The 22,786-nt window shown below is 37.6% G+C and overlaps 1 protein-coding gene and 1 non-coding gene across 2 annotated transcripts in view; both read left to right on the top strand.

Moving 5' to 3' along the window:
- Nucleotides 1-22,786, top strand: part of OSTM1 (osteoclastogenesis associated transmembrane protein 1) — a 38,923-nt gene that overhangs the window by 2,414 nt on the left and 13,723 nt on the right. Inside the window, exon 2 of the mRNA XM_029224386.1 lies at nt 12,139-12,253. Coding sequence (XP_029080219.1) covers nt 12,139-12,253 — 115 coding nt within the window. The remainder of the gene's footprint in view (nt 1-12,138; nt 12,254-22,786) is intronic.
- On the top strand, nt 16,599-16,705 carry LOC114896386. The gene has a single exon (XR_003793767.1). It is a non-coding gene; the product is annotated as a U6 spliceosomal RNA (small nuclear RNA).

The following is a 22,786-nucleotide window of genomic DNA, read 5'->3' as shown; positions in this document are numbered from 1 at the left end:
CCCCTTTCCTCAGTAGAGCTGGATGTGGTAGCTCAAAAGCATGATTTCTGCAGTTGTGAGGTACTTCGTGGATTTTATAGGCCTTTTCAGATTGGTCTGGGAATTGAACCATTATGTGTAATGATGAACCTATGGAAAATTATGTCTGAGTTTCTTAGGAGTGAACTTAAAGGAATCAGTTGTCCTTTGTGTGTGTGTGGCAGGGAATTGTTTCTGGAGAGTAATGTATTTTCTTTGACTCACATAGACTCAGTCTTTCATTTAAATCAGCTTAATTAGCAAGCACATGCTATTCTTAAATATTGGGCTGGTTAAAGGGTATTTGAAGGAAAAGGAGGGTAAAGTCCAGGCCTTAAACTATCAGTGTAGTTGGGGAAATAAAAATAAATCTATACTGAGAAAAAGAAAAAGGGAAAAAATCATCAATGTGAATGTTATAAATTGTACAATAGGATTTTAGAACAAAAGAGTGAAGGAGATGCTGAATTAAAGGAGGGAACAGAGCAAGGTGGGGTTAATCAGAGAATACCTACAAGTGGAATTATGAACAAGACATTCTTTCTCACCTCTTTAGGGTGAATCAATGTCCATGGATTGATTGAGAGAGGAGGGGAGTATAACAAGGAGAAAAAGAATCAAAGGTAGAAATTAGCAAGCTATTTCTGTGGTACAGCAAGCTGATTCATTTAACTGTAATAGAGTTATCTGATGAGAATTCTATTTTCTAGTCACTTCCTCTTGGAATTACTGGGTCAAGGACTAATAATATAAAACTAATAATATAGTTTTATTATCTCAAGGTAAAGAATACAGTGATTTGTGAAACCTGAATAGTAGAATTGACAGATTCCCTCTTACTTAGAGTCATAGTTTCTTCTTTAATTTAAACTGAAAAGAGATGTAGTTTCATTGAGCTGTTCAGCATCACCAGAGTGGTTGCCAGGTTGCTTTGGCCCCCCAAATTCTGAATTGCTAATCTTCATCTTATTATACTTGGTTTGTTTAAAATTTATATAAGCAGATAGACATATAGATATGTATATATATATTACCTATGATTGGAGGTATGTATCTGGAAGTGTTCAGCATAGTTTTAGTGTAGTTTTAGTCTCTTTCATTGGAGATCAGAAAATGTAGTGCTTCTTATTCACTAAAAAAAAAAAAAAATTATTGAGCACCTATTATGTGCAGGGTAGTGGTAGTAACTAGGCATATAGCTGTGAATGAGCAGAGCTTGTAGTCTGGTAGGGGAAACAGACATTAAACATATTGTTATAAAAGTAATTATTTAATTCAGGTGTGATAAGTGTTGCAAAGAAAAAAATCCCAGATGCCGCCAAAGCATATAACAAGAATGCAGATCTTGAGCATTCAAGATCAGCTGAGAGTAGATAGAAGTGGTCAGTGATTAAAGCTGACACCTAAAATTTGAGAAGGTCGGGGAGGAGAGAGAATGTATACATGTTACCAAGTAGCAGGTGTGAAGACTCTGAATGGGAGTCTGGTATGTTTAAGGACTAGAAAGAACTCAGCACTGAGCCAGGAGGAGACTAGTGATCTGAGCCTGAGGAAGTGGGCAGGTGCCAGGTCATATTACCTGTAGGGTATTACTAAGGGTTTTAGTCTTTGATTTTAAAGCAGTGTGATATTACTGAAGGGTTTAATTCTGTGAATGATATGATCCGATTTGTACTTTAAAAGGTCATTACGGCTGCATGAGAGAAAATGGAGGGGACAGGGACTGGGGAGGGTAGGGGAAGAGTATGTGTGGGGAAATGAATTAAGAGACTCTTACAGTGATGTGAGAAATGGTGGTGGCTAGGCTACATGGGGGCCATTGTGACGGGGAGAAATGGATAGATTTCAGAGATATTTAGGAGGTAGAACTGATAAAACTTGGTAGTTAATTGAATATGGAATATGAAGGAAAGGAACGATGATTTCCAGGGTTTTAATAAGAGCAGCTTAGTGAATAGGGTTGCTATTTACTAAGATGGAGGGAGGAACCTGTTTGGTGGGGGAAGATCATGAACTTGATATTGAACTTGTTGATTCTGAGGTGTTTATGAGACATCTAGGTGGAGATATTGCATATGTGGTTGGATGTGTATGTCTAGAGATGTGGATTGGGGATAATAGGTTTGGGAGCAGTCAGCTTAAAAGTAGTGTTTGAAACCATGGCATGATGAGTTTGAGTAAGAAGTGAGAATACATAAGAAATGCTGGGTTGAAGATTTGGTTAGAAGATAAAATATTGAAAGAGACCAAGAAAGAAGAGTCGGAGAGATTAATAAAAATCAGGAGAATGTGCTGTCCTATAAATCAGGGAAAAGGGAAGGGGTGGTTATTTGTGTCAAATCCAGCTGAGAGGACCGGAAGTGAATTTATCAACATTGGCATTCTTGGTGTCATAAGAGCCATTTTGAGGGAGCACTTGGGGGTGAGAGTAAGATTAAAGTAGATTAAATAGTGAATGGAAGATGAGGAAGTGGGAATAGTGATGTTACACAACTAAAAGTTTGGCCATAAGGAAGAGATAAGAAAGAGAGGTCACTAAAGAGGAATTGAGACTCAGGGATTTTCTTTTACTTTCTTTCTGTTCCTTTGTCCCTCCATCCCTCTGTCTCTACTTCCCTTATTCCTTTCTTAAGATGGGAGAGACTGAACATGTTCAAATGCTGATAGGAAGAATCCTATAGAGAGAGTGAAGATATAGGAAACAGTGGGAAAGTAAACAAGGTCAGTTTTCCTGAGAAGGCAGAGTAGTTGAGATCTAAGGCATCCACAGAGAGAGAGAGAGAGAGAGAGGAGCCTTTGACAGGGGCAGGCACGTTCTGCACTCTAACAGGAGGGTAGAAGGAGAGGTTGGGTGTAGAGGGGTAGGCAGATCAGAGTTTCAGCTTGATGGTCTCTGTTTTCACTGTCAACCAGGAGGCTAGATCTTCACTTGAGAGTAAAGGATGAGAGGGATATCAGAGTTTCAAGGGAGAGTGGAGAAGATTGCAATAGTGGTGTTAATCAGGGGAGAATGAGCAGACAGGCAAGTGAGGAGTACAGTTTGGGATTATGGATTTATTGTGGAAATAATCTGTTTGGTTGTTTGCATTTTGCCAAGTAGGCATGATGAAAGTGGATTGTTGGATTCATTGTGGTTAGGTTTCTGCTAAGTGGTTGTGACAGATTTGAGTATTAAAAGTTCTAAATATAAACCAAAGGCCAATGTTTTTTGTCATATGCTAGGTGTTGGGAATACAAAGATATAAGACAAAGTTTCCATCCTAAAGGAACTTTTGTCCAAATAAGGAACCTAGACATATATAGGTGGATATCAGGCTTTAAGAAACTGAGCCTCGGAGTGATTAAGTAACTTACCCAAGACCATGCAGTGAAAGAGGCTGGGTTTGAATCCAAAAGGATACTACTGCCTATTTCATAGAGTTGTTACAAGGATTAAGTGAGTTATACATTTAGAGCTTTTAGAACCATTAGGTATTCAGAAGTACATCATCGTTGTTGGGATTATTCATCACTAACCTTCCATTCTCACTGTTGCTACTATCTTCTCATTATACATGAACTATGGAAATAGTCTATTTAGTCTCCTGCTTCACCCTACATATTGTGACATAGACCTGTGCTCTCCAAACTCTGCTTTTCATGCCATCTTCCTCAAAAATCTTAAAAAGTTTCCCACTGTGTGACTCTCATAACCCTCAAGAACTTTCATTACCTTGCCCTGACTTCTCCCTCTACTGCCTCTACTTTCATAGAGGTACCTTCCACTGGCCTCCTGAATACTCCCTGAATACTGCATAACCATTCCTACTTTCACCCCTCGATCATTTTATTTACCCCATTTTAAAACCATCTTCCCTTTCTTAGTATAGGGCTTAGTTCAAATCCTGCTTCCTCCATGAACTCTCCTTATTTCTCCCAACTACTCTGATGTCTTCCTCAACTGAACTGTTCCGCACATTGACCACTCATACAGGTTATTCTGTATTGATTTTGATTTTGACTTATTTTTATTTTTAATTTTTTCTTTGTACAGCAGGTTCTTATTAGTCATCAGTTTTATACACATCAGTGTATACATGTCAATCCCAATCACCCAATTCATCACACCACACCCACCCCCCCTCAGCTTTCCCCCCTTGGTGTCCATACGTTTGTTCTCTACATCTGTGTCTCAATTTCTGCCCTGCAAACCGGTTTATCTGTACCATTTTTCTAGGTTCCACATATATGCGTTAATATACGATATTTGTTTTTCTCTTACTCACTTACTTCACTCTGTATGACACTCTCTAGATCCATCCACGTCTCAACAAATGACCCAGTTTCGTTCCTTTTTATGGCTGAGTAATATTCCATTGTATCTATGTACCACATCTTCTTTATCCATTCATCTGTTGATGGGCAGTTAGGTTGCTTCCATGACCTGGCTATTGTATATAGTGCTGCAGTGAACATTGGGGTGCATGTGTCTTTTTGAATTGTGGTTTTCTCTGGGTATATGCCCAGTAGTGGGATTGCTGGATCATATGGTAATTCTATTCTTAGTTTTTTAAGGAACCTCCATACTGTTCTCCATAGTGGCTGTATCAGTTTACATTCCCATCAAGAGTGCAAGAGGGTTCCCTTTTCTCCACACCCTCTTCAGCATTTGTTGTTTGTAGATTTTCTGATGATGCCCATTCTAACTGGTGTGAGGTGATACCTCATTGTAGTTTTGATTTGCATTTCTCTAATAATAATGATGTTGAGCAGCTTTTCATGTGCTTCTTGGCCATCTGTATGTCTTCTTTGGAGAAATATCTATTTAGGTCTTCTGCCCATTTTTGGATTGGGTTGTTTGTTTTTTTTAATATTGAGCTGCATGAGCTGTTTATATATTTTGCAGATTAATCCTTTGTCCGTTGATTCATTTGCAAATATTTTCTCCCATTCTGAGAGTTGTCTTTTCGTCTTGTTTATGGTTTCCTTTGCTGTGCAAAAGCTTTTAAGTTTCATTAGGTCCCATTTGTTTATTTTTGTTTTTATTTCCATTACTCTAGGAGGTGGATCAAAAAAGATTTTGCTGTGATTTATGTCAAAGAGTGTTCTTCCTATGTTTTCCTCTAAGAGTTTTATAGTGTCCAGTCTTACATTTAGGTCTCAAATCCATTTTGAGTTTATTTTTGTGTATGGTGTTCGGGAGTGTTCTAATTTCATTCTTTTACATGTAGCTGTCCAGTTTTCCCAGCACCACTTATTGAAAATACAATTATTTCCATTGTATATCCTTGCCTCCTTTGTCATAGATTAGTTGACCATAGGTGTGTGGGTTTACCTCTGGGCTTTCTATCTTGTTCCATTGATCGATGTTTCTGTTTTTGTGCCAGTACCACATTGTCTTGATTACTGTAGGTTTGTAGTATAGTCTGAAATCAGAGAGTCTGATTCCTCCAGCTCCGTTTTTTTCCCTCAAGACTGCTTTGGCTATTCGGGGTCTTTTTTTTTTTTTTTTTTTTTGCGGTACGCGGGCCTCTCACTGTTGTGGCCTCTCCCGCCGCGGAGCACAGGCTCCGGACGCGCAGGCTCAGCGGCCATGGCTCACGGGCCCAGCCGCTCCACGGCATGTGGGATCCTCCCAGACTGGGGCACGAACCCGTGTCCCCTGCATATGCAGGCGGACTCTCAACCACTGCACCACCAGGGAAGCCCTATTCGGGGTCTTTTGTGTCTCCATACAAATTTGAAGATTTTTTTGTCCTAGTTCCATAAAAAATGCCATTGGTAACATGATAGGGATTGCATTGAATCTGTAGATTGCTTTGGGTAGTATAGTCATTTTCACAATATTGATTCTTCCCATACAAGAACATGGTATATCTCTCCATATGTTGGTATCATCTTTAATTTCTTTCATCAGTGTCTTATAGTTTTCTGCATTCAGGTATTTTGTCTCCCTAGGTAGGTTTATTCCTAGGTATTTTATTCTTTTTGTTGCAATGGTAAATGGGAGTGTTTCCTTAATTTCTCTTTCAGGTTTTTCATCATTAGTGTATAGGAATGCAAGAGATTTCTGTGCATTAATTTTATATCCTGCAACTTTACCAAATTCATTGATCAGCTCTAGTAGTTTTCTGGTGGCATCTTTAGGATTCTGTATGTATAGTATCATGTCATCTGCAAACAGTGACAGCCTTACTTCTTCTTTTCCAATTTGTATTCCTTTTATTTGTTTTTCTTCTCTGATTGCTGAGGCTAAGACTTCCAAAACTATGTTGAATAATAGCGGTGATTGTGGACATCCTTGTCTTGTTCCTGATCTTAGAGGAAATGCTTTCAGTTTTTCACCATTGAGAATGATGTTTGCTGTGGGTTTGTCATATATGGCCTTTATTATGTTGAGGTAGGTTCCCTCTATGCCCACTTTCTGGAGAGTTTTCATCATAAATGGGTGTTGAATTTTGTCAAAAGCTTTTTCTGCATCTATTGAGATGATCATATGGTTTTTATTCTTCAGTTTGTTAATATGGTGTATCACATTGATTGATTTGTGTATATTGAAGAATCCTTGCATCCCTGGGATAAATCCCACTTGATCATGGTGTATGATCCTTTTAATGCTTTGTTGGATTCTGTTTGCTAGTATTTTGTTGAGGAATTTTGCATCTATATTTATCAGTGATATTGGTCTGTAATTTTCTTTTTTTGTAGTATCTTTGTCTGGTTTTGGTATCAGGGTGATGGTGGCCTCATAGAGTGAGTTTGGAAGTGTTCCTTCCTCTGCAATTTTTTGGAAGAGTTTGAGAAGGATGGGTGTTAGCTCTTCTCTAAGTGTTTGATAGAATTCACCTGTGAAGCCATCTGGTCCTGAACTTTTGTTTGTTGGAAGATTTTTAATCACAGTTTCAATTTCATTACTTGTGATTGGTCTGTTCATATTTTCTATTTCTTCCTGGTTCAGTCTTGCAAGGTTATACCTTTCTAAGAATTTGTCCATTTCTTCCAGGTTGTCCATTTTATTGGCATAGAGTTGCTTGTAGTAGTCTCTTAGGATGCTTTGTATTTCTGTGGTGTCTGTTGTAACTTCTCCCTTTTCATTTCTAATTTTATTGATTTGAGAGTCCTCTCCCTCTTTTTGTTGATGAGTCTGGCTAATGGTTTATCAATTTTGTTTATCTTCTCAAAGAACCAGCTTTTAGTTTTATTGATCTTTGCTATTGTTTTCTTTGTTTCTATTTCATTTATTTCTGCTCTGATCTTTATGATTTCTTTCGTTCTGCTAACTTTGGGTTTTGTTTGTTCTTGTTTCTCAGGTTCCTTTAGGTGTAAGCTTAGATTATTTATTTGAGATTTTTCTTATTTCTTGAGGTAGGCTTGTATAGCTATAAACTTCCCTCTTAGAACTGCTTTTGCTGTATCCCATAGGTTTTGGATTGTCGTGTTTTTATTGTCATTTGTCTCTAGGTATTTTTTGATTTCCTCTTTGATTTCTTCAGTGATCTCTTGGTTTTAGTAACGTAGTGTTTAGCTTCCATGTGTTTGTGTTTTTTACGTTTTTTCCCCTGTAATTCATTTCTAATCTCATAGTGTTGTGGTCTAAAAAGATGCTTGATATGATTTCAATTTTCTTAAATTTACTGAGGCTTAATTTGTGACCCAAGATGTGATCTATCCTGGAGAATGTTCTGTGCACACTTGAGAAGACAGTGTAATCTGCCGTTTTTGGATGGAATGTCCTATAAATATCAATTAAATCTATCTGGTCTATTGTGTCATTTAAAGCTTCTGTTTCCTTATTTATTTTCATTTTGGATGATCTGTCCATTGGTGTAAGTGAGGTGTTAAAGTCCCCAACTATTTTGTGTTACTGTCAATTTCCTCTTTTACATCTGTTAGCGGTTGCCTTATGTATTGAGGTGCTTCTATGTTGGGTGCATATATATTTATAACTGTTATATCTTCTTGGATTGATCCCTTGATCATTATGTAGTGTCCTTCCTTGTCTCTTGTAACATTGTTTATTTTAAAGTCTATTTTATCTGATATGAGTATTGCTACTCCAGTTTTCTTTTGATTTCCATTTGCATGGGATATCTTTTTCCATCCCATCACTTTTAGTATGTATGTTTCCCTAGGTCTGAAGTGGGTCTCTTGTAGACAGCATATATATGGGTCTTGTTTTAGTATCCATTCAGCAAGCCTGTGTCTTTTGGTTGGAGCATTTAATCCATTCACGTTTGAGGTAATTATCGATATGTATGTTACTCTGACCATTTTCTTAATTGTTTTGGGTTTGTTTTTGTAGGTCCTTTTCTTCTCTTGTGTTTCCCACTTAGAGATGTTCCTTTAGCATTTGTTGTAGAGCTGGTTTGGTGGTGCTGAATTCTCTTAGCTTTTGCTTGTCTGTAAAGCTTTTGATTTCTCCATCGAATCTGAATGAGATCCTTGCCAGGTAGAATAATCTTGGCTGTAGGTTCTTCCCTTTCATCACTTTAAGTATATCATGCCACTCCCTTCTGGCTTATAGAGTATCTGCTGAGAAATCAGCTGTTAAACTTATGGGAGTTCCCTTGTATGTTATTTGTCATTTTTCCCTTGCTGCTTTCAGTAATTTTTCTTTGTCTTTCATTTTTGCCAATTTGATTAGTATGTGTCTTGGCGTTTTTCTCCTTGGGTTTATCCTGTATGGGACTCGCTGCGCTTCCTGGACTTGGATGGCTATTCCATTTTTCATATTAGGGAAGTTTTCGACTATAATCTCTTCAAATATCTTCTCAGGTCCTTTCTCTCTCTCTTCTCCTTCTGGGACCCCTATAATGTGAATGTTGTTGCATTTAATGTTGTCCCAGAGGTCTCTTTGGCTGTCTTCATTTCTTTTCATTCTTTTTTCTTTATTCTGTTCTGCAGCAGTGAATTCCACCATTCTGTCTTCCAGGTCACTCATCCGTTCTTCTGCCTCAGTTATTCTGCTATTGATTCCTTCTAGTGTAGTTTTCATTTCAGTTATTGTATTGGTCATCTCTGTTTGTTTGTTCTTTAATTCTTCTAGGTCTTTGTTAAACATTTCTTGCATCTTCTCGATCTTTTCCTCTGTTGTTTTTCCGAGGTCCTGCATCATCTTCATATTATTATTCTGAATTCTTTTTCTGGAAGGTTGTCTATCTCCACTTCATTTAGTTATTTTTCCAGGGTTTTATCTTGTTCCTTCATCTGGTACATAGCCCTCTTCCTTTTCATCTTGTCTATCTTTCTGTGAATGTGGTTTTTGTTCCACAGGCTGTGGGTTTTTTCCCACAGTATTGTAGTTCTTCTTGCTTTTGCTGTGTGCCCTCTGGTGGGTGAGGCTATCTAAGAGGCTTGTGCAGGTTTCCTGATGGGAGGGACTGGTGGTGGGTAGAGCTGGGTGTTGCTCTGGTGGGCAGAGTTCAGTAAAACTTTAATCCACTTGACTGCTGATGGGTGGGACTGGGTTCCTTCCCTGTTGGTTGTTTGACCTGAGGCAACCCAACACTGGAGCCTACCTGGGCTCTTTGGTGGGGCTAATGGCAGACTCTGGGAGGGCTTATGCCAAGGAGTACTTCCCAGAACTTCTGCTGCCAGTGTCCTTGTCCCCACGGTGAGCCACAGCCACCCCCGCCTCTGCAGGAGACCCTCCAACACTAGCAGGTAGGTCTGGTTCAGTCTCGCCTGGGTTCACTGCTCCTTCCCCTGGGTCCCGACGCGCATACTACTTTGTGTGTGCCCTCCAAGAGTGGAGTCTCTGTTTCCCCCAGTCCTGTCGAAGTCCTGCAGTCAATTCCCACTAGGCTTCAAAGTCTGATTCTCTAGGAATTCCTCCTCCTGTTGCCGGACCCCCAGGTTGGGAAGCCTGACGTGGGGCTCAGAACCTTCACTCCAGTGGGTGGACTTCTGTGGTATAATTGTTCTCCAGTCTGTGAGTCACCCACCCAGCAGTTATGGGATTTGATTTTGCTGTGATTGTGCCCCTACCATCTCATTGTGGCTTCTCCTTTGTCTTTGGATGTGGGGTATCTTTTTTGGTGAGTTCCAGTGTCTTCCTGTCGATGACTGTCCAGCAGCTAGTTGTGATTCTGGTGTTCTCACAAGAGGGAGCGAGAGCACGTCCTTCTACTCCACCATCTTGGTTCAGGCCCCTAGTTTCTATCTATATTGATTTTTAAAATATCCAATCATCCACTTATAAGACTCTACTTAAGTAACTGTTTATACTTAGCCAGCTACACCCACTTAGAGCACTTCTTGTTGGCAACAGGTAGCTAGGTGAAATAGCATATATCAGTTACTTACTAGGTGCCAGACATTGTGCTAAGTGATTAACATATGGTATTTCATTTAATGCTGTACCTGTAGGACTCATGATCATGAAACTGAGCCTCAGAGAGTTTACCTCAGCTGTCCAAGATTACCAGCTAGTAATCCAGGTTTGTCTGACTCTTTAGGCCATGCTCTACTTTAATCTGGTGGGTAAATTATCACAAACCATTGTTTGATCTTTTATGAAATCTTCTTCTATAGCTGATACTGCTCTGAAAGTAATTCCAAGAAAAGGGCTTTTTAAAATGTTTTATTCAGGGCTTCCCTGGTGGCGCAGTGGTTGAGAGTCCGCCTGCCGATGCAGGGGACACGGGTTCGTTCCCCGGTCCGGGAAGATCCCACATGCCGCGGAGCGGCTGGGCCCGTGAGCCATGGCCGCTCAGCCTGCGCGTCCGGAGCCTGTGCTCCGCAACGGGAGAGGCCACAACAGTGAGGGGCCCGCGTACCACAGAAAAAAAAAAAAAAAAAGTAAAATGTTTTATTCAATTTACTGTTTTAAAGGCAAGCATTCATTTGGCTGCATGTTTTAATGAGACAACAAAACTAAGCCACAGAAAGGGTAATCATCCCAAAATGATCTTCAGAGATATTTTAAAACAAGAATTCTGCTGTTAAGCCCTCCTTCCCCCTTTTCTTATCCCATATGGCTGATCAGTTCTTTTCTAGAGTTAACATATTCTCTCTTTTATTACTAATGACACTATTTAATTCCTTATCTGTATGTCTCTGGGGAGGTTTTGAAGACCCAGTGTTGATGGCATTCCTTTATACTCTTTGTATACTCAGAACTCCAAGATTCTTATAGTGCCTGGTAAATAGTAGGAGTTAAATAACTTTGAAAGAATGAAGAGTCAGCAGGACTTAGTTCCTTGCTTGGGGCAAAAAGGAAAGGAAATAGATAAGGATCCAGTAATTTAGGAACTTGAATTTATTATTTGCATAGTGTGAGTTTCATTATTAAAACGATCTGTGGAAAGCATGTACTATCTGGGTACAAACTATTTCGGTACAAACTAGATGTATCACATTTTCTTGTGGATTTTAAGATTTTGAGCCAAAAAATGCCCAGAAGATGAAACAATTTTCTTTTTTGTTTTTTGTTTTTTGCGGTATGCGGGCTTCTCACTGTTGTGGCCTCTCCCGTTGCGGAGCACAGGCTCCGGACACGCAGGCTCCGGACACGCAGGCTCAGCGGCCATGGCTCACGGGCCTAGCCGCTCCGCGGCATGTGGGATCTTCCCGGACCGGGGCACGAACCTGTGTCCCCTGCATCGGCAGGCGGACTCTCAACCACTGCGCCACCAGGGAAGCCCTGAAACAATGTTTTGTGATCATTTATCCACCAGGTTTTTAAAAATGTGTAAATAATATATGTTCATTGTAGAAAAATTTAGTGTAAAAGAGGCAAAAAAGAAAATGAAAATCACTGTATTTCCATTTTCAGAGATAACTACTGCTACATTTTGGTGAATAGCTTTCCAGAATTTTTTCCTGTGCGTAAGGAGTAAGAAATATTACATGTGGGCCTAAGCAGTTGAGATTGTATCATAGAAGCAAGTATTTATTTATTTAAGAAGCAAAGATTTTCTTCCCTTGCAAGTGAACCTGGTACCAATAAATGTTAGCTGCTATTGTTTTATTACAGTTGTTATTATTAATGACATCATTATTTGATTATAGCAAAAAAAATTAAATGCTTATAATAAATACTTGAATTATTTTTATAAGGTTTTTTGCCTCAAGTAGTTGTTTGGGAAGTCTAAAAATATTCAGATTGTATTTTTCTTTCTTTTTCTTTTGTCGTTATAGAATTCCTCAGAGAGTCATAGTTGTGCCAGAAGTCTCTTAATGGCAGATAGAATGCAAATAGTTGTGATTCTGTCTGAGTTTTTCAATTCCACATGGCAGAAGGCAAATTGTGCAAGTAAGTAATTCTTTCATTTTCATGTTGCTGTCATGGTTCAACAGTATAGATGTCATTTTATTTGAGTCTGAAATTTTTGAATATTTTTTGTTACTAAGTTTAAATGAACTGTGATTAGCATCACGGTTTATTAGTGAGAAATGCTTGGGCAAATACTGAAAGGCAGAAAAGTGTAGCAGTTAACAGTGAGCTTTGCAGTCAGACAGATCTGGAATTTATTCTAAGCTCTGCCATTTATTAGCCCTAACCTACTACTGTCAGACCTTGGGCATGTGATTTTACCTCTTGGAGCTTCAGTTTCCTCATCCGTAAATTGGTGGTAATAATGGAACCTACTTTATATGATTGTTTTGAGGAGTAAATGAAATAAACTGTGTAAAGCACTTAGCTTAGTATCTGGCATATAGTTAATGTTCAAGGAATGTTAGCTGCTTAATATAATAGTAGTTATGATGTTTATAATAATCTGTGATAGGGGGAGGTGATAACGTCTGTTCTACCAGTTTTGCAGACTTGTATGTATTTGTATAATGAAATGAGATCTATTTTCAAGCATTCTTTAGGAAAATTAAAATCACTATTTCAATTCATAAGTGTTTTGAATACCAACTATGTACTAGGAAATTCTTATTTTCTATTCCTTATAATGTTTGAGGAAGGAAGTTATAGTTACAATATAACCTAAAGCAGACAAATAACTGCTATAATAAAGTTATAGAGTCTTGGGGAAGCTGAAAATAAATCAGATTGGAGAGAATTTGAAATACTTCCTGGAGGAGGTACCTTTTGATCCTACACTTTTGTGACTGTGCATGATTTCAATAAGTAGAGATGAGAGGAAGGACATTGCAGATAGGGAGGCATCGTGAACAGAGGCACAGAGGTATAAAAGAGTAGTAGACATTACAGGATGCTGGAAGCACAATGGGAGGTAAACTTGGAAAGGGAAGGTAAGACCTTGACCTATATAGTAGTTTATCACTTATGCCAACATTTTTCATACTGCCTAGAACACCAGCATAGTATTAAGAAATGGTTATATACTATAGTATCTTGGGAATTTACAATACACATAGAATATTAAAGGCAGTGAGAAGGACTATAGGTTAAAAAAAACTTTTAAACATCATTTAACCTAGCACTTTCTGAGCTTTTTTTTTTTTAAACTACAAAGACCCTTTCTTTTTCTTTTTTTTTTTGTGGAACCCCATTGGAAGAGAGAGACCAGTGAGGAAATTCTTACAATGGTTTAGGCAAGAAGCAAAGAAAACATTAAGTAGGGCATGGGCTGTGGAAATAGAAAGGATAGAGTAAATTAAAAATCTGTGTATCTGTAAGTCATTAAGGAGCTTAACTTTTTAAGGACTTTATCTTTTTGTTTAGTTCATATGAAGAAAAACTGTAAATGGGAAAAAGACTCCCTGCTTAGTTTCTTTTCCTTTGTAGTATACCATGGATATTGAATATTAACTTTTAATTTTGTCTCTATTAATTCAAAATTTCTGGTAATTTGAACAGAGGCTTGACTGACAGCTAACTTTTTTTTAAAGCAAATCTTTACTTTTTTGGAGTAAAACTTTTTAGTGTAAATATGATTGAACAGAGTTTGCTTAACTTATACGGAAGAGCTGTTTTTAATTATTCTTAAGCCCTTCCGAAAAATCCATTGATATAGGAAAAAATATGTTAATTGCAAATAATATAAAATCAGTTAATTAGAATAAGTGGGGTATGTGTTTGGATTCACTTCTTTCGATTGATGTTACTTAATTTACATACTTGAGAGGTAAAGCATGTTTTCTTTAAAAGGTATTTTGTAATGAATTTACTAATTTAAAATAGCTTTCTTCTCTGGCTATTTAAAAAAAAATAAAAAGGAAAGAAAACATTTTGCTGCATATTTACTCAGTATGGTAGATTTAAAACTCTTTAGAATAAATTCTTAGGGTACTTTTGTTTTTCTGTGAGCCATCCTATCTTGAAAATATTCCTTGATTGAACTTCTTCTGAAGAAAAAATGAAATGTTTACTTCCTAATTAAAATTAATTTGGCCAAAATATATGACCAAGCAAGGTGCAGAGAAATATGACATCTTTTGGAGAATTAGATAGCTGAGTGGGCAGGAAAGACAGGAAGACTTAGTTTTCATTCTGCTTACATTTGTACCCTTTGGATTGTATACCATAGCATTTAATACCTATTCAAAAATACATAAAAATTTTTAAAACTTGATGGACTGTCCAAATCTGCCATGATTATTCATATGTTAGATGTAATCAGAGAGATTGGCTACTTTCTTTTTCCAGATTATGCATTTAAAAAGTTATTTTCCATTCATTGTTTCATTCACATTTTAAAATTTATCATAATTTATATTCTGTATTTTATATGGAAATAAAATAGTTTTATAAATTTGTGCTCCTCAGATGTTTTCCCTTGGGTATTCATTCTAAAGTAATCATCTAGGACTTCCCTGGTGGTCCAGTGGTTAAGACTTTGCCTTCCAATGCAGGGGATGTGGATTCGATCCCTGGTTGGGGAGGTAAGATTCCACATGCCTCGAAACCAAAAAACTAAAACATAAAACAGAAACAATATTGTAACAAATTCAATAAAGACTTTAAAAAAAATGGTCCCCATCAAAAAAATCTTTAAATAAAATAATAAAATAAAATAATCACCTTACCTAGAAATGAATAATCTTTACCAAATTACCTGGAAACACTTCTAATTATGTTTTCTACAAATCTCTGTAATAAAGATAACATGAACATTTTCTGAAAAATTTAAAGAATTGTTCAAAAAACTTTGCAGTTTTTACCAAAATTTAATAAAGCATTCTTACTTGAGCAACATAGTCTTCTGTTACAAAGCAGTGAGAAAAGAAATTTGAAGGAAGGAGAAAATGAGCTAAAGAAGGTGAATAGCAAGTCAGCAATTAAATTAAATAATATTTCTCAATGTCATGGCCCTTGGTTCATTTGAACTTCACAATAAGCCAAGCCCTGTGAGGTAGAATGGGGGCTCAGAAAGTGTAAATGAACTGCAGATCAAGAGCCTAGAACTAAAATCGGAGGGCTTTAAGATTGTTCATCTGAATAGACAGTGTTCATGAGTTAAGGCCTAATTTTTGTTTTTAAAGTGCTATTTGACAAATTCATTGCACAGTCTCCATTTTAAGAAATATTAGCCCTGCACTTTAGCCCTACAAAGTTTAATATCTATGCTATATACATGTTTGATATCATGGAAAACCTAGTCTTTTACTAAAAATATAAATGTAAAATACTCTTTTTTTTTCTAAAGACCTATCAGTACTACATAAAATTAAAACTAGATAATGTGAAAAAAAAGTTTTTAATAGGGTTGCACATTTTCTAATGTTAATGGTCAGCAATGATCAGGAATCAGGCATCAGGTTCTGAGACAATCGCATCTCTAGCAACCAGATCTATTAAACCACTGATTTCATGGAATCCTCACTCTTTTATTTTCTTAATAAATTATGCTAAAGGCTTCTCTTTTCCTTTTACTTAAAGGATAATCCATTTGTTACCTATCCAGTCATTGTTTTTAAAAAATCTTTGGCCTTTAGAAATAGGTAAAAGAATGAATACAAAGGATATTTACTCTTTTAATAAAATGGAATAAAGCAATCATATCACACTATAGTTTTAAATAAATTTGTGCCTGATCAGAAGTTTGTCTAGGATGTTGTCATTTTGTATTGTAGGAGACCAAAATGTGCCATCCCAAAATATGCCTCTTTGGCATAAGGATTATTTTGAGCTGATTATTTTGAGAAACCGCAGACACAGGAGAAGCTCTGAAAACAGAGTAGAAATAACCATTTTGTATGAGAAATTTATATTTATTAAGGAAATCTCCACTTGTAAGGGTGTCTCCCTCTCTGTACCAGGAAGAAAAGGATGACTTTAAATCACTAGAGAATCTTGTAAATGGAGAAGGCAGGGACATAATCTGCATAACCTTATGCTTGTTTACCTCACTTTTCCTGGTCATTTCCCCATAACTGACCTCCCCCACACCCATCTTTGCTTTTACCTGAAGATGATATTCAAGTCTGACTTCTAAGCCACCCCTTTGAGTTACTCAGTTTCCCTTTGTATCTTCTGTGTATATGCGGAAGATACACAAGTTAACAAACTTCTGTTTGTTTTTCTCCTATTGATCTGTCTTTTGTTACAGGGGACCCAACTGAGAACTTACAAGGGTAGAGGGAAAATTATGTTTCCTCCCCTACCGTATATACATGAAAACACAGTATAAATATTCCCCCCAAAATCTAGATTATTTTTTTATTTAAACATAAAAAGACTGGTCGTGCTTGCTTCGGCAGCACATATACTAAAATTGGAACGATACAGAGAAGATTAGCACGGCCCCCGCGCAAGGATTACACGCAAATTCGTGAAGCGTTCCATATTTTTAGCAATTATACTCCAAGAAAGATGTTAAAAAAAAAAAAATAGACATAAGAAAAAAGACTGGTCAGTTTTCTCAGAACTTATGTGAAACTGTTAAATACAAGCTATGAACCCTTTTGTCTCAGTTAACTTTTTGTGGTGATCGAGTTATTAAATTTGCAAATACAGAGCTGATAAGTGATGCCAGCAATAGAACTCTTTAATGGTAAATAATCTGGAGTCTATTCAGTCTGGCACCTAAGAGATAAAATGGGAAGGAAAAAAATTACGAAGGAAGAACAAAAACTACTGAGGTGTTTTTAAAATTTGTTTTTAATTGAGACTTAAACCAATATGTGATCCATTTTGTAAGAATATATATTTTGGTATAAAATGACTATTCCTTTTTCATCCTCTGTGCTAGAAAATGCAAAACTATAATTATATAAATATCTTTTTTTTTTTTTTTTTTTTTTTGCGGTACGTGGTCCTCTCACTCTTGTGGCCTCTCCCGTTGCGGAGCACAGGCTCCAGACGCGCAGGCTCAGCGGCCATGGCTCACGGGCCTAGCCGCTCTGCGGCATGTGGGATCTTCCTGGACCGGGGCACGAACCCGTGTCCCCTGCATCGGTAGGCGGACTGTCAACCACTGCGCCACCAGGGAAACCCTATAAATATCTTCTAAAGTTAATTTAAGGGGCTATTAAAATTTTTCTAAATAATATTATTAAAAATATAAACATGTAAAGCTATAAAAGCTAAAATATTGTTTAAAATAATACTTTTAAAAGTAATACATTGCCAAAAAAAATCACCTTTCTACTTGATCTAGCTGTGGGTTGGCACGTAGTCTTTGCCATTATTACTTGATGAAAGGAAGGCTAGACACTCAATGAAAGAGAGTGCCATCCTAATACAACATTGTTAATCAAGTATACTCCAATATAAAAAAAAAGAGTGCCATCCGTTACCACTACCATCTATTTTATCTTTAGAATTTCTGTGTCTTTGAATGATATTAGTCTTCATTAGAAATGAGTTTTTGGAAACTGATTGAAACTCAAAAGGAGTGTACACAACTCTTCCAGTTCATATTACAAATAACATGGAAATTAATTCTTGTGGAGAGTGACTGTTAAGAAGTAAAGAAAATATATCAAGGATTTCTCCTCTTCACAATTTTAAAGCTGTTATCAGAAGTGTATTGTTAACGCATATATGTGGAACCTAGAAAAATGGTACAGATGAACGGGTTTGCAGGGCAGAAATAGAGACACAGATGCAGAGAACAAATGTATGGACACCACGGGGGGGAAAGTGGCGGGGCGGGGGGTGGTGGTGTGATGAATTGGGAGATTGGGATTGACATATATACACTAATATGTATAAAATGGATAACTAATAAGGACCTGCTGTGTAAAAAAATAAATTAAAAAATGTCTATGTGTTTGAAAAAAAAGTTTTTTTTTAAAAAAAGAAGTGTATTGTTGATATAGGGATAGCCTGGTTATTGAGATGCTTCTTGGTTATCTTATGCATATGACAGGTGAATAATTAGTAGAGTGACCAGATTTGATGAGACTATGAATTGCTTTATGGTAAAGTGTTTTGGTACTTTGTTTTGTTCTTTTTTCAACTTTATTGAGATACAATTGACATGTAACATTGTTTAAGTTTAAGGTGTACAGTGTGTTGATTTGATACACTTATATATTGCAGAATGATTACCACCATAGTGTTAGGTAACACCTCCGTCATGTCACATAATTACCATTTTGTATGTGTGTGTGTGGTGAGATCATTTAAGATTTATTCTCTTAGCAACTTTCAAGTATAGAATACAGTATTGCTAACTAAAATCACCATACTGTACATTTGATCCCCAGAACTTATCTTACAGCTGGAGGTTTGTGCCCTTTGACAAATATCTCCCCATTTCTCCCACCCCCCAGCCTTTGGCAATCACCATTCTGCTCTCTGTTTCTGGGAGTTCAGCTCATAATTGACTGTATATGCAGGAATTTATTTCTGGACTCTCCATTCTGTTTGATTGGTCTCCTTTCCCCTGATAGGAGAAAATCTTCCCTAGTTGATGAAACTCCTGGAGAAGGGATTTATGACAACTGATTTTCTTTTGGAAGCTCTGTCTTCAAGCAGATAAAGGGAATTCACAGAAAGCTTCTCTCTGCCTTGGCTATTTTCCAAGTGCCGTCAGCTCAGAATAATCCGTATGGCAAATATTCTGCCACTCTTCACTTTTTATGTCTTGATTCTTTAAAAATCAATAATAAAACTTGATAGTTAACCAGAAGATCAATTAATCAGAACCCATCTTTCCCATATTTTATCTAAATGGTAACATACTAAGCATTGGACTCATTTATATCTTATAACTTAAAATGTCCTAGTTTTCATACTTATTAAACTTAATTATGTTGTTTAAGTACAAAGTTCCCATAGTTTAATACTCTGTTTTCCGAAGCTTGCCCTATTTTTCAGAAATTGATAATCGTCTCTGTTGTTCTCTATAGAATTAGTTTTGAAAAACAGCAGAGATCCTTATACAAGCTCCTAATAGATGCCAAATACTTTATCTAAAGATGCATACATAATTCCTGTTATGATATTTAGTGGGTTTCTATGTAAGGTCTTAACTTGAATCCTTAACACCTTTAAGAATGCCTCTTGAGCTGATGCTTGAGCCCTCACTGAGAAAGAAGCTATGCTAATCTGTCCTTGATGAGGCTGCATTGATTATCTGAGATGAGGAAAATTCATAATGACCACTTCACTTAGTGCTTATAGGAAGCTTTATTACTACTAATATTTCTTTTTTTTTTGCGGTACGCGGGCCTCTCACTGCTGTGGCCTCTCCCGTTGCGGAGCACAGGCTCCGGACGCGCAGGCTCAGCGGCCATGGCTCACGGGCCTAGCCGCTCCGTGGCATGTGGGATCTTCCCGGACCGGGGCACGAACCCGTGTTCCCTGCATCGGCAGGCGGACTCTCAATCACTGCGCCACCAGGGAAGCCCCATATAAATTACTTTTTTATAAAGAAATTATTTCAGTTACATACTTTGTATAGAAGTATGAATCACTCACATTCATGCTTTATACTGCTTTTGTAAGACAATCCAGGGACACACACACCCCCATATTGTGCATGTCAGTTGCCATGATGTGGCTCATTATACGCAGATGTACAGTTGTTGTGGATGAAATTGTATTCCCTCTACTTCCCTCCAAAATGTCAACTACAAAAACTGAAAACTTCTTCAATCTCGTTAGCACAATATAATAATATTATGCATATTTGTAACTTTGTTTTTATTTATATATACTCTACCTCATGTAAAAAGATTCAAGGCTACTTTGTGATGATGTTAAACCAGGATTAAGAGAGACTTATGTTATTTTTTTTTTTAAGAATTTAGTGTGTGAACTTTCTGAAAGCCAACAGAGAGAGTAACATTTTTAAATAGTAAAGGAAAAATGGTATAATTAAGATAATACTTAATCAAGAGCCTGGAAAGTATATTTTGTATTTCAATGCCTTACTAACTTGATGTATGATCCTCAGTATATCACTTTATTTCTCTAGCTGTTTCCTAATTTGTGAAGTGATCCCTCAGATTTTTAAATGATAAGGTGAACAGTCAGAACAGGACTTACATGCTGGAGAAGATAAAGCTGCAGAGAATGTAGAGTGTGTGAGTTCAGAGAGGGAAAGACTCTTGGAATAGGTTCATCAGCAGGGCCCCAGGTATGCCAGCTGCAGGCCAAGTCCTACACTAGGGGCCATGTAAGGGGATGAGTGGGGCTGGATTCCAGCTCAGCTTCTGGAGGTAGGAGCACTTTTTTGTAAATAATCTACCTGGACAGAATGTCTTTTTCCAGTTTGCACAAAGGAGCCTTTATGTGCTAGTTGCTGCCCTGTTTACCAGTTTTAGGCTTCATCTCAGTTGCCAGCACTGATCAGTTGGTAGCAACTGCCTGAATCCCTGCATGGTGTAAGAAATCTATGGGTGGTGGAGGGAGGAGCAGTGGCATGTATTTATTGATTCCCAGTATTGAACTTTAATTGTCTAGAGTGTAGATATTTTATATTTGTAGTGTTTGCAAGTGCAGGCTCAGGAATCAGACTGAGTAGAAATTCCAGGTTTTTACTTACCAGTTTTATGACCTTGGGTAACTTCTTAATTCCTCTCTGCCTTTGTTCCTTATTTAGAAAATGGAGATGATAGTTCTTGCCTCATAGGATTGTTGTAAGAATTGAATAAATGTGTTTAAAGTACAAGCATGGCACTTGGAACATGGCAACTACTCAGTTAACATTAGCTTTCATTGTAGTGATTGTTGTTTATAATAGTGCATGCATCATATAGTGTGTCATATCCTAATGTCTACTCTAAGGGAGGGAAAAAATCTTTTTCCTCTATCCATTTTAGGTTCTCTGGCTGGAACTCTCTAATGAGACTGGCCAAAGACGGAGTAACAAGAGAAAACAAACAGAAGTTTATTAACAAGTGCATTGCATATGTACACACGGGAGCACCCAGTGATGAGTAACCCAAATGGATGGTTAGAATTTGGGTTTATATACCATCTTAGGATAATCAGAGGAGAAAGGGTTTTGGTCTTCTGGATGAAGGAGGCAAGTTATGGGAAAGTGACCAGGAAAAGTATGGTAAACGGGATTGTTTAGTAAGGTTTGTTACATAGATTTAAGTTAGAACCATCTCTATTGTTAAGAGTTAGTTGTTAAGAGTCCTCCCTTTTCTTTTTCTTGAGAGAGACATCTTTACAGATGGAAATTTCCTTTACAAGTGTAAATTTTATCTACAAAATAAAAACTTGTGCCCTGTTTTTAGAGTTTTTCCTGAATCTGTTGGTTCTTAAAGGCCTTTACTTTTTAAAAATTTATTTATTTTTGGCTGTGTTGGGTCTTCGTTGCTGTGCGCGGGCTTTCTCTAGTTGCGGCGCGCGGGGGCTCCTCTTCTTTGCGGTGCGCGGGCTTCTCCCTGCAGTGGCTTCTCTTGTAGTGGAGAATGGGCTCTAGGCGCGCAGGCTTCAGTAGTTGTGGCACGCGGGCTCAGTAGTTGTGGCTAATGGGCTCTAGAGCACAGACTCAGTAGCTGTGGCACACGGGCTTAGTTGCTGTGCAGCATGTGGGACCTTTCCCAACCAGGGCTCGAACCCACGTCCCCTGCATTGGCACGCAGATTCTTAACCACTGCGCCACCAGGGAAGTCCTTAAAGGCCTTTAGCTCAGAGTAATCCATATGCCAAAGAGACATATTTTGAGTTGGCATATTCTGGTACTCTTCACTACCTATTCAGCGTATCTCTTATCCATTGATTTCTTTCTGTTTGCATTGCCACCTTTCTCCTGGATAACTGCAACAGCCTTCTATCCTGTCTCTCCCCTCCCAGTTGAAAGATCATAATAGATGGCCCTGAGTGTGTATAATATACAGCTCTCAGTTAAATTTAAGAAGAACAAGAGTATGATTGAGTACTAGAGAATAGAAAGTATTTGAACATCCCTTGTGGAGTAATTGGTAGGGCATCTACAAGGATTGTTTTGTGGCCCTGAAACTAGTTTGAATTGAGTCCCCTCATTATAACTTTAGAATTTTCTATAATAGTGTTCTACAACCACAATTGGGAGTAGAGAAAGTTAATGAAGGTTTTAAATATTTGTGAGTATGTGGAATGTAAAAAGGGCAAGGATTCTAGGAAAGTGAGATTGAAATGGTTGACTATGAGTTCCAGGATATGGTGCCAGGCACGTGAACCTAGATCCCAGAGGGTAAGCTGAGAGCACAGGGAGAGGTAAAAGCAAACTGAGGATAAAGAATAAGTTCATCCAAGAAGGGAGAATAGATTAAAAAATTGTGCTATGTTCATACATAGAAATAGAAAACAATTCAAAGGAATGAACTTGAGCTAATGCTAAGTGAGAGTAGCAAGTTGCAGAGGAATATCATTTATGTAAGATTTTTAGAAAGACATAAAACAAGTGTATTTATTTCCAGATTTTACTTGAAGTCCCTTTATCAGTATTTCATGCAAGATTCTCACCAGCTTGTTTCTCTGGTCTCC

The sequence above is a fragment of the Monodon monoceros genome, unplaced genomic scaffold (assembly GCF_005190385.1).
Source record: "Monodon monoceros isolate NGI ecotype Baffin Bay Population unplaced genomic scaffold, NGI_Narwhal_1 Super_Scaffold_15, whole genome shotgun sequence".
Lineage (NCBI taxonomy): Eukaryota > Metazoa > Chordata > Mammalia > Artiodactyla > Monodontidae > Monodon > Monodon monoceros.
This window is presented reverse-complemented; position numbering and strand designations above follow the sequence as displayed.